Raw genomic sequence first — 12,589 nt, 5'->3', positions numbered from 1 at the left:
AAAAAAAAAAAAAAAAAAAAAAAAAAAAAAAAAAATTCTCCCAACTTAAAATGTCTCATAATTTATGAGATTAAGTTCAAGTATCTACGGTTAACAAAGAGAAAAAAGTAGCACCGAGAAAATATTAGGTAAAAAAACCTATCATCAACCTACATTCAATCTACAGCCAACTTGGGGGTTAAAAAAAACAAAAGAACTTTCTTTTAAAAGCACTTACCAATCTTGAACTGGGCTATAACGAACCAAAACAGTACAGACAACAAGGCAGAGCTATGACATTTAAAAAGGCCAATGGCTTGGATCATCAGCATCTACCTCCAATTTGTACGTATGCTGGCGCAAGACTTCTTTACTCACCAAATGCTTAGGAAACTCACCATACAGGAAAGGGGAAAGCAAGACACCTAGACGTATATACAACAAACGGACAACGGCTTTCTCCTGCACTGAAAATTCACTATTTTACTATTTTCAAAGGTTGAAAAAGACTCTTGGTACACAATAGTGACAACAAAGTAATAGACAGTTGGTCACGCGCCCTTAAATGTCTTGTAGTATCTTCCATGAGCACTCTACAGTTCTATACCCAAATTTCATTAAAATTGTCTTTGTCACAATGGACTGAGTTCACTGAACATGTTCTAAACACAAGCGACAACCAGTTAAGTAAAAAAAAAGGAATATATTTTTAAAAAGATGTCATTCTCAGGAACTTTTAAGGCACCTCTGAACACACTGGGAAAAAAGATCTTTAGAAAGAAATTATAAAACTTTACTGAAGTGATAAAAGACAAATAAATGGAGACATAGCATATTTATGGGTGATAAAACTCAATGATAACAATTTTCCCTAATTTCACCTATAAATTCAAGGTACTCATGAACAAAATTTTACGCTCTGTTTTGGAAATATCAATGACTAAAGTAGCAAGAACAGAAAAACGATTCTGAAGAACAGCAACAAGAGGGATTTATAAAGTCAGAATTCTTAAAATTATGCTATTGATTCAGATAAGGCAAACGTACCAACAGAATAAAAGAGGAAGTATAACCGCACATACGTGAACTTGGTATATGAAATAAGTGGCATTATGAAAACAGAAAGGGGACAATGAATGGTGCTAAGACAACTGACTACCCAAATGGAAAGACAAAATTAAATCTGTACCTCACACCATATATAAAAATCAGTTCCAACGAGGCTAAAAACATAAATGTAAAGGAATAAAACTTAAATACTTCATGAAAAAATATCAGACCTCAATGACATCTATAAGGAAAAACGTATTAAAATATATATAATATATATAAACCTATCAAAAAAGATAGATCTAGCTGGGCACAGTGGCGTGTGCCTGCAGACCCAGCTAATAGGATGCTGAGGTAAAAGGATCTCTTCAGCTCAGGAGTTTGAGTCCAGCCTGGGCAACACAGCAGGACCTCATCTCTAAAAATAATTAATTAAAAAAAGAGAATGATAAATACATCTAAACATTAACATTAAAAACTTCCATATGAGCTGGGTGTGGTGCCTCATGCCTGTAATCCTAGCACTTTGGAAGACCAAGGCAGGTGACCAAACTGGGCAACATGGTTAAACCCCATCTATACATACATACATACATACATACATACATACATACATATATATATATATATAAAAATTAGTGGGCATGGTGGCATGCACCTATGATCTCAGCTACTTGGAAAGCTGAGGTGGGAGTGATCACCTGAGCCCAGGAAGATCAAGTCTGCAGTGAGCCGTGATCTGCCACTGCCTTCCAGCCTACACGAGAGTGACACCCTGTCTCAAAACAAAACAAAACAAACCCACAAACTTCTATATGATAAACACTCTGCACGAAGAAAATGAAAAAAGAAGGTACTGGGGGATCACTGCAATCCATATGACCAGGAAGAGCTAGTACCCAGAATGCATAATGAACACTAATTAGTACAGAAAACAAAATAACTGAAAGATGGTGGTGGGGAACTAAAATGCTAAACTCCAACTGTGTAGTAACTGTTTGAAAAGACATTTAAACTAATTGATAACCAAGAAAATGCAAAATAATACAAAATAATGTTTCATATCCATGTAATTGGAAAAATGTTTACCGGTCTGATAATCTAAGAATAAAGGAAAATGGGAAATCCCAAATATTGTGATTAGAAATGAAAATGGGTGTATGCATGCTGAAGAGCAGTTAGGCACAAACACATAAAAATACCCTATGGGCCATGATTACAGATACATATACATGTATGTATGTATACTAAAGCATTAGAGAAAGTTTCATTCATGTGCACAAGGAAACATGTAAGGATGTGCCAGTAATGTTACATATTTTTAAGTCCCCCAAAAGGAAAATGAATTTAAAAATTAATATATTCACATAATGATCTGAAATCATCTAAATAAATCATTCTAGAGATAAAAGTACTAATGTGATATTTCAAAAATCAAAATGGTGAAAAGTACAGGCTTGAAAAGATATGCAACAGGATACACAACAGCATATGATTTATTACAATTTTACCACAGAAAATAGTAGTATATATCATTAATCATGGGAATGACAGGCACTCTCTTCAGGATTGCTATAGCCTCTAGGAAGGAAGAGGAAAATGTAGGTAAACACTTTAGCTGTATCTGTAACATTTTATCAGGTAAAAATAGGAAGGAAGAGAATCACAACAGTGTGGCAACATGTTCTTATCATTTAAATCTGAGCGGTAGGTATAGAAGTGTTATATTATTTTCTGTTTGAAATGTGTAATTATTAAAAGTGAAAATGAATGAAGACTAACTTGAATATACATGGAAATTATATTATTTAGATTTAGATTCACTTTCACCAACTCTGTAACTGTTGTTCAGTTTAAGTGTGGTTGGGTGCATGATTAGCTGTCTTCCCACAAACAAAAAGTTAAACTAAAATTTAGAAAAGAGTTTTTAAATCACATTATCATATTACAGAATATATCCAACACAGGCAAATATTCACCGAGAGAAAATATGGGAGTAGAGGTAAGGAAGTAATGATGAAAAATTAAAGCAGAACATTTTTACTTAATTTTATTTATTTATTTTTCTGGTCGCACTTTGTTGCCCAGGCTGGAGTGCAGTGGTGCCATCTTGGCTCACTGCAATCTCCGCCTCTAGGTTCAAGTGATTCCCTCTCAGCTGGAACTGCAGACATGCATCATCATGCCTGGGTAATTTTTGTTATTTTTAGGAGATGGCGTATCAACATGTTAACCAGTCTGGTCTTGAACTCCTGACCTCAAGTAAACCGCCCGCCTTGGCCTCGTAAAGTATTGGGATTACAGGTTTAAGCCACCGCGTTCAGCCTAAAGTTTTATTAGAAGGCCCAGCATGGTGGCTCACACCTATAATCCCAGCACTTTGGGAGGCTGAGGTGGGAGGATCCCTTGAGCCCAGGAGTTTAAGGCTTAGGGAACATAGAAAGACCCCGTCTCCACTTAAAGAAAAATAAATATATTAATTTTTTAATTAAAATATAATGTAAGATTCAGGTTTAATAATTATTTGCTCAACTAGCAAAAATCTGCAACTCACATTACAAACTCTGTAAAGAGCTGCTAGAAATCAAGACAACGGTTAATCCAGTTGAAAAGAATGGAAAAAACATGATCGAACAGTTCACGGAAAACTAACATGTACACTTAAATATATTAAAGATTCCCAATGTCACTCATAAGAAAAAAGCAAATTTAAACTATGCTGAAATTCCATTTTTCCCCAATAGATTGAACTGTGAGGTAATATATTATGTTATATTGCCAGTGGTAGTGTAAAATGAAAGAAACACAATGCTTTTATTCATAAAAAGAAGTTAGCCGTCTTCTCTTCCCGGAGTTGGGAAAAGCTGGGTTGAGAGGGCAGGGGTTAAAAAAAAAAGTTAGGAAGAAATAAAAACTAATAAAAGTTGTTACCAGCAGGAGACCCAGAAATGGGAACAAACTTTCTCAGTGGATAGCTGTATACAAGGTTTTTCTCTGAACTATATCAAAGTATGATGTGATAAAAAAAAAATCTTGAAAGTAAGTTATGAAAATTAATTTGTGAGGCCGGGCGCGGTGGCTCAAGCCTGTAATCCCAGCACTTTGGGAGGCCGAGGCGGGTGGATCACGAGGTCAAGGGATTGAGACCATCCTGGTCAACATGGTGAAACCCCGTCTCTACTAAAAACACAAAAAATTAGCTGGGCATGGTGGTGTGTGCCTGTAATCCCAGCTACTCAGGAGGCTGAGGCAGGAGAATTGCCTGAACCCAGGAGGCGGAGGTTGCGGTGAGCCGAGATCGCGCCATTGCACTCCAGCCTGGGTAACAAGAGCGAAACTCCGTCTCAAAAAAAAAAAAAATTAATTTGTGAAATGAACTATAGTGGCAGTCACCTACACAAAGCGAAATACCCCATGACAACTTAGTATGTGTGCACTCCAACCAACGAAGATGTGATGGCTGAAGGGAGGGCTGAGCCCAGTGGCTGCTATTAAAAAAGTGTAGTTCATGGAGCATAAAAACTAAAACACTGGCCGGACGCGGTGGCTCACGCCTGTAATCCTAGCACTTTGGGAGGCCAAGGTGGGTGGATCACCTGAGGTCAGGAGTTCAAGACCAGCCTGGCCATCATCGTGAAACCCCGTCTTTAAAAATAAAACTAAATGAAAAATTTAAAAAATTTTAAGAACCTAAAACACTTGAGATTTAAAAAACTGAAAGCAACAGGCTGTTTTCTCCCCTTCTAAGAAAGAATCTTTGAAACACTTCACATACTAACTGAAAAGTAGTGTAGTTTTAAGTTTCTTTCTCATAAATCATTCCATTCAGCCATAAAATCTGGTCTCTTGACACAATTTTTACTGCTCATATATATCCCCTTCAGAGACGATTATTTTGGAAAATAAAATCTGTCATTTATCTAAATAAATACATCTTAAACATTCATATTTGATATCTTGAAATAAAAAAAACTTGAAAAAAAAAACCAAAGAATAAAATAATAAATATTAATAAAACAAGCAAAATCTAAATCCATTTCAAATTTCTGGTCTCCATAAATATATAACTTCAGTTGGTTTATCTCTTATTTTAAAACCAAGAATTAAATTAATGCCACAAGAGCAATGACAACCAAATGTCGGGTGGGGAGGAGGAGAGCACATAGGCAAATGCTTCTAACTAACTTTAAGAGTACTTGACCGTTTAAATAATGGAGACATACCTGTGTGTTCCAGATGTGTACACATTTGTCAAAAGAACCACTTGCCAGATACCTGCCATCAGGACTGAAAGCTACACTGTACACAGGCTCTTGGTGTTTTGTCAAGGTATGGATGCATATCCCTCGGTCTACATCCCATAACCTAACAGTAGAATCGAAGGATGCACTGAAAAGGGAAAGAAAGTTAATTTCTAAGTAACGAAATACTCCCCCAACCTTGCTCCCACCCAACCTCCCACATTCAGCCACATCTAATAGCCAAAATTCTTAATGAGAAGCAGACCGACTGGTCTGTTAGAAGAATATTCTGTGAGCTTTCAAGTCAGTGACAAGAAAATAATAAATAAATAAAATTTAGAAAAAGAAAGCTAAACAAGAGGAAAACATAAAGGAATTTCCCAAGTCCAGGATTGGAAAACATAAATGTTTTATGTTTTGCTGTATTTACTGATTTACTGTATTCCTTTTCTCTTTAAATAATCCTTCTTTCACATAGTTTTCAACACTGAAGTGAACACATTTTTCCATTTCTTTTTTTTTTTCTAAACATACTGAAGACACTTAATTTTGTTATGCCTCAATTTCTTGGACTGTAGTCAATATTTGATCATTTCAATATATCACTATGACTTGAAATAATAACATCTTGAAATATATCACTATGGTGATATATAATATATATATATCACTTATATTACACTTATATCACTTATATTACTTATATATATATATATCACATATATCACTTAATATATCACATTATATATATATAATATATATATCACTGGTGATATATATAATATATAATAACATCTTCAATATATCACTATGACTTGAAATAATAACATCTTGAAATAATAACAACAACTTGAAATAACTGTTTAAAGATTACCCTTCAGGAACCAAACTAAATGCCACCAACTAACAAGTGAATACAGAAAATGTGGTATACATATTCCATAAAAGGGAACTTTTGCAGTGACCCGGATAGAGCTGAAGACCATCATTCTAAGTGAAGGAACTCAGGAATGAAAATCCAAGCATGTTCTGACTTGTAAGTGGGAGCTAAGCTATGAGGACACAAAGGTTTAGGAATGATATAACGAACTCTGCAGTCTCAAGGTGAGGGTCGGGGGAAGGCTGAGAGGGAGGCGAAGAATGAAGGGCTACATATTGGGTACACGACACTGTTTGCAAAATCACTGCACTAAAATCTCAGAAATCACCAATAAAGAACTTACTCTTGTAGCCAGAAGCCACCTGTACACCAAAAAACTATTGAAATTAAAAAAAGAAAGAAAAAAACCCCACTTCATGAATTCTTCCCTAAATTTTCATATTTATCAGAATTTTTATTTGCAGAAGACTCATAAAAGGAAGATTAAAACAGAAATATCACCTTGCTAACATAAGGTTGGCATTTGGATTATTAGTCCCTGGTCCTGTTGGACTCCATTTGATAGTATAAATTTCTTTATTATGTGCTTGCAAATCATGGACACAATTGTCTTGTTTCATACTCCATATCTAAACAAAAAAGAAAAATGTGTATGATTATTTTCCCATAAATGAATATACTTAAAACATTATCCTGACATTTAAAATATTGTACTGACAGCTGAAAATGAGTGATATAACCACAAAGAGAATATTTACAAGAAACTGAAGTGCAACAGGAAATATTTAATATTACATCTCTGTAAAAAACAAATTAGCTTTAAGCCCTTTAAAAATATTCACTACTACAAAGTTTGAAGACTGAATTAACTATAGTTGTTCTAAGATTAATTTGGATAGGGTAATAATCCTAAAATGCTGAAGGCACGGTTTTTACACTGTCCCTTAAGTAAAAGATCTACATCATAAACTGCTCTTAGAATTTAAGAATCCGGAAAATCTTGCAATGGAGAACTGAAATAACAACTCACAAAGAACTATAAAAAGTAACATATGAAATAAAGTTCAAATGAAAAGTATGGGGGTGGAGGGAAGTAGAAAAAAGTAGTCAGAGTAGAGAATAAGGCTTTCCTAAGATGAAAATATGCCGATGTACACAGATTTAAAGTGTGTATTACTAGGATAAAAGGCAGGAGAAAGAAGAAAAAAGTGTGTATTATTTTTGAGCAAAAATTAATAGCAATCAACACCAAGAGTATTTCTGGAAAAAAAATCACTCAATAAAGACATCATAGGTCCTGCAATAACTCCTTAACACAAACACATACAACACCCCAAACCCAAGGGCCAAGCAATAAAAAAAATTGGCTTGACCACATTTCCGTGACATAACCATTAAAAGATAATGAAGCATCACAGTGTTTTTGGTGACCTACGCATTTACAACCCCAAGTGAAATAAATGTAAATGACATGTTTTCGGAACTGATTTCATGAGGCTTTTCTAATTCACAGAATTTGACACTGTTGACCACTCTCATCTTGTTCTCTACATGCTTTCTTTTTCCACTTCGGTCATTCCTTTTCAGTTTCCTTTGGAAAGCTCATCTCCCTTGATTTGGTGATTGAGTTTAAGACTTATTTTTTTAGGTCCCCTCTTTTCTTTTCTTACTCTGTACTACCTATACAGTTTTGCCCCTGCTCAAATTTTTTATTTTTTGAGACAGAGTCTTGCTCTGTCACCCAGGCTGGACTGCAACGGCGCGATCTCGGCTCAGTGCAAACTCCACCTCCCGGGTTCAAGCGATTTTCCTGCCTCAAGACTCCTGAGTAGCTGGGACTACAGGCATGCGCCACCACGCCCAGCTAATTTTTGTATTTTTAATAGAGGTAGGGTTTCACCATGTTTGCCAGGATGGTCTCAAACTCTTGACCTCATGATCCATCCTCCTTGGCCTCCCAAAGTGCTGGGATTACAGGCATGAGACACCGTACCCAGTCCCCCAAATTTTATTTTTTTGAGATGAAGTCTCACTCTGTCACCCAGGCTGGCGTGCAGTGGCACGATCTCATCTCACTGCAACCTCTGTCCCCCAGGTTCAAGCAATCCTCCTGCTTCAGCCTCCCAAGTAGCTGGGATTACAGGCACCTGCCACCACGCCTGGCTAAATTTTGTATTTTTAGTAGAGATGGGGTTTCACCATGTTGACCAGCATGGTCTCAAACTCCTGACCTCACGTGAACTGCCTGCCTGGGACTCTCAAAGTGCTGAAATTACAGGTGTGAGCCACCAGGCTTGGCTGTGCCCAAGGCTTTTAATGACCACCTATCTGCTGAGAACTCTCAGTTTTCAATCTCGAGCTTACGGTTCTCTGAGCATCATTCCCAGCTATCACCTCTGCCTGCGTGACTCAAAGACACTGTTTGAGCTCAGCGTTACCTCCGCATTCTACCTTGCATTCCCTTTTCTCAGAAAATGGCCTATTACATATTACCCATCCATTTTAGGTTTTGCTTTAAAATCCTATATGACATTTAAATATGCTTAGGATGAAGAAAACCTAACAATTTTTAGTTTTAACCTCTCTCCAGCTTCAACTCGGTATGTGGCACAAGGCTCTCTGGATCTAGGGGATCCCAGACTTAAGAACTGTCTAACAAAAACCCCAGCTTAAGGGAAAAAACCTCACAAGGCTCCCACAATTACATTTAATCTGTTCAAAGTAGCAGGAAAAGCAGTTTTCCCTCATGATTTTCCTATCTGTAAGGGCCATCACATCTGCAGTCCTTGGTACTGCAAAGTGAAGGATAAAGCTGTTTTGAGCAGAGAGTTAGCTGTTGCAGAAGAGGGCTCAAAGCTTCACTTATTTTGGAAATAAGTATTGGGTTGTTCTTTACCTCAAAATGCTTTTTTCCCCATCTGTGGACTCTGATGTGACTCTGATGTACTTAGGCGCAAGATAGCAGTTTTGCTTTTAATCATACAAGAAAAACACAGATCCATGTTCAGATGTGTATGTTGGTAAGTCAATGAGGCTCACTTGCTGAGAGATTCTCTGCTATATATCAGTTTCCCAGCAATGGTGATATACATTCATACCCCAGCAAAATCAAATTAATACATCACAAAGAATCTCAACCAAATCCATGAATGCTACAAAGATCTTGAGTACTTATCAGTCAAATATTTCTATATGCAAATAAACTTTAATTGTATCAACATGCTACTTTCTAATGGTGAACACAATTTATAGCATGACCTTTCTCACTATTGGTGATGGCTAATTTTATCTTTCTGACTGAGTCACAGGGTACGGATATTTCGCCAGACATCATTTCCAGCTGTGTCTGAGGTGTTTCCAGTTGAGATGAGCACTTAACTCAGCTGACTGAGAAAAGCAGCCTGCCCTCGCCAATGTAGGACGGTATCACTCAGTCCAGTGAGGTCCAGGCAGAACAAAAACACCGAGCAAGCGGTAATTCTCTGCCTCGGCCTGATGGTTGGGTTGGTATATTGGTCTTCTACTACTGGACTGGGACTTACACCACTGGCGCTTCTTCTCTGGCCTTGGACTGGAACTATACCTCCAGCTTGTAGACAGCAAACTGTGGAACTTCTCAGCCTCCATATTCATGTGAGTCCATTTCTCATAGTAAATCAATCATCCATCCATCTATCTTCTTATTGGTTCTGTTTCTCTGGAGAACCCTAACTTAATAGGGTATCCTAAGTCCCACTGTATCATAAGCCATCATTTTAATATAATTTATTTGCTATATTCAAATATTTTTATGTATTTCAGAAGAGAAAGTATAAAATTTTAAAAATAATGGCTAGCCATTTAAAACGTTGGAGTTCTCATCCAGGCCTAAACACTCAAAGTACGAGAAACATTCTAAATGGTCTTAAAATGGCCAGAGCAACCATACCGTAGTGTGACACCCCCACCCCAATTCTCTCTACTAAGCAAATTACCTTTAAAGTCATGTCATCAGAACAGGAGGCCAGGAGATTGCCAGTTGGGTCCCATTTGATAGCATTTACTTCATTCTAAAAATAACAGTAAATATTCACATTTTCATTGTATAGACTGGGTAGTTATTTGAATATTAGACATACATACTTTAAAACTATTCTAAAACATAATTTGTTAATCATGACTACTTCAGTGTGGAAAAAAATGGTTTCTTACCGTATGTCCTTGGAATGTTTTAATAGGTCTGTCTTGTCCTAATTTACAGACATGAATGCACATATCTGTACTACAAGAAGCAAAGGTGTTGTTGCTCTGCCAGTCGACATCCAGTGCTGGTGCTGCAAAGAACAAAGGTTAGGTTGGCATTCATTCCACATGCATTAAAATCCTGGAGTTTTAGCTTTGCATTACTGTTAACTAATAAAATACGCTAATAGGCATTTAAACATTTGGCTTTTTAAGGTATTAAGAAAAAAATTCAAAATAAAGGTATTTATATATAACAAATATTAACAAATTGTAGTTTAATTATTTCCATGTGAGGCAGACCCTAAGAGAAAATACACTGGCCTAGTAACTGAGTTGTAAAATTACTAGCCCTGGGTCTTGGGTTCTCTTTCATAAAATTAAATGTGATGATATCATGCTTTTCATTTCTAAATTCCATGAGTGTTCAATGGACAAGAAGCTTCGGTTCTGTCACCGCCTAATTAGTGGACACAAGCAAGTCACTTAACTTCTCATGATACAGCCTCACCTACAGAGTGGGGATAACACACAGGTTGAGCACCCCAATCTGAAAATCCAAAATCCACAATGCTCCAAAACCTGCAACTTTTTGAGTGCTAACATGATGCCGCAAGTGGAAACTTCCCTACGTTAAATGCTTAATACAAGCTTTATTTCATGCATAAAACTAGTAAAAATACTGCATAATGATACCATCCGGCTATGGCATAAGGTGTATGGAAAATATAAAGTAATTTCATGTTCAGATGTGGGTCCCATCCCAAGATATTGCTTTATGTATATGCAAATATTCCAAAATCAGAGAAAAAAAATCAAAAATGCAAAACACTCCTGGTCCTAAACACTTAGATAAGGGATACTAAACTTACACTACTTTTAAGCTTAGTACATGTAGTGAAGATCAGGCAAGGTAATGTGTGTGAAAAGTACTTTGTAAATTAGACAAACGTTACGCTGAATAAGTATCATTCCCATTAGCATCTACTCAACCAACAAATGGAATACGGTATATGATTTGCAAATAATTTTCTTCTAAGCAATTTTTGTCAAACACCTCTTGAAATCAAATGCCTCTTAAAAATCAATGAATTTAAAACCTCAGAGGCCCCAAAGCAGGCTGGCATTTAATACTTAGTTTGATTTTAGCTCTGGAATTTATTAAACATCCTTTTCCTTCATTTTCCACTGCCGCAAGGTGGAAAGGATCTCTGCAACTAGCAACACAGATTCCGGTAATGACAGCGAATAACTGGGTTAAATGAGTAACCGGGTTAAGCCACAGATGCATACCAAGGACACTGCGTTTAAAGCAGGAGTTGACAAACTATGGCACATGAGCCAAGAAGGGCTTTTATATTGCAATGGGGAGGAGGGGATCAAAGGAAGTCATACAAATGTGAAATGAGATTTAAAGTTCAGTGTCCATAAATAAGAGTTTTATTGAAACAGACAAACGGATTAAGTTGCATATTATCTATGGCTGCTTTTTCATTACAAGGGCAGAGCTGACTAGTGGCAACAGAGACCTTACGGCCCACAATGTCTGCAATACTTGCAAGTCCTTTAGTGAAAGTTTGTCAACCCTAATTTAAAGAAAAAACTTAAAGGAGAAAACCAGGAGGGTTAAAGTTCAGCTACGGGCCAGGTGTTCAGCACTTTGGAAGGTCAAGGCAGGAGAACTGCTTGACGTCAGGTGTTTGAGACCAGCTCAGGCTAGACAGTGGGACCTCATCTCTAAAAACAAAAATAAAAAATTAGCCATGTATAGTGGTCCGTGCCTATTGTCTCATCTACTTGGGAGGCTGAGGCGGGAGGACTGCTTGAGCTGGCGAAGTCCAGGCTGTGGCAGGCCATGACTGCACCACTGCACTCCAGCCTGGGCAACAGAGTAAGACTCTGTCTCAAAAAACAAAAACAGTTGAGCTACGTGTATACTATTTATTAGAAATACAAAGCATTTAATAAAGGAAATTAGAGATATTGTCTGTGGGAAGGACAAACACAGCCACAAACTCCCTCATTGTGTATATCTAAGTATAACAGTAACTGGCTATGTTTAAAATGAAACACAAGTGCTTCAGCAGTTAAACTGATAAGACAAGAACTACGTCATGCAAGAACTTGTAACTAGGGATAGGAGAAGTAAAAAGAATGGGAAAAGAAGACTTAAAACATTAGGGCTCAGAAAGGAAATTTTAATCAGAACTGTACTGAG

At 36.9% G+C, this 12,589-nt stretch overlaps 1 protein-coding gene across 8 annotated transcripts in view; it reads right to left on the bottom strand.

The window, feature by feature from the left end:
• Positions 1 to 12,589, bottom strand: part of TBL1XR1 (TBL1X receptor 1) — a 195,657-nt gene that overhangs the window by 7,194 nt on the left and 175,874 nt on the right. For all 8 annotated transcript variants that reach the window (XM_032258276.1, XM_032258280.1, XM_032258283.1 and 5 more), the window contains 4 exons: positions 10,342 to 10,463; positions 10,125 to 10,199; positions 6,652 to 6,779; positions 5,253 to 5,418 (listed from right to left, as the gene is read on the bottom strand). In XM_032258276.1, the coding sequence (XP_032114167.1) occupies positions 5,253 to 5,418; positions 6,652 to 6,779; positions 10,125 to 10,199; positions 10,342 to 10,463 (491 nt within the window). The remainder of the gene's footprint in view (positions 1 to 5,252; positions 5,419 to 6,651; positions 6,780 to 10,124; positions 10,200 to 10,341; positions 10,464 to 12,589) is intronic.

The sequence above is a fragment of the Sapajus apella genome, unplaced genomic scaffold (genome assembly GCF_009761245.1).
Source record: "Sapajus apella isolate SASKATOON/1434 unplaced genomic scaffold, GSC_monkey_1.0 scaffold101, whole genome shotgun sequence".
Classification (NCBI taxonomy): domain Eukaryota; kingdom Metazoa; phylum Chordata; class Mammalia; order Primates; family Cebidae; genus Sapajus; species Sapajus apella.
The sequence above is the reverse complement of the archived record's forward strand: the minus strand, read 5'-3'. Positions and strand labels throughout refer to the sequence as shown.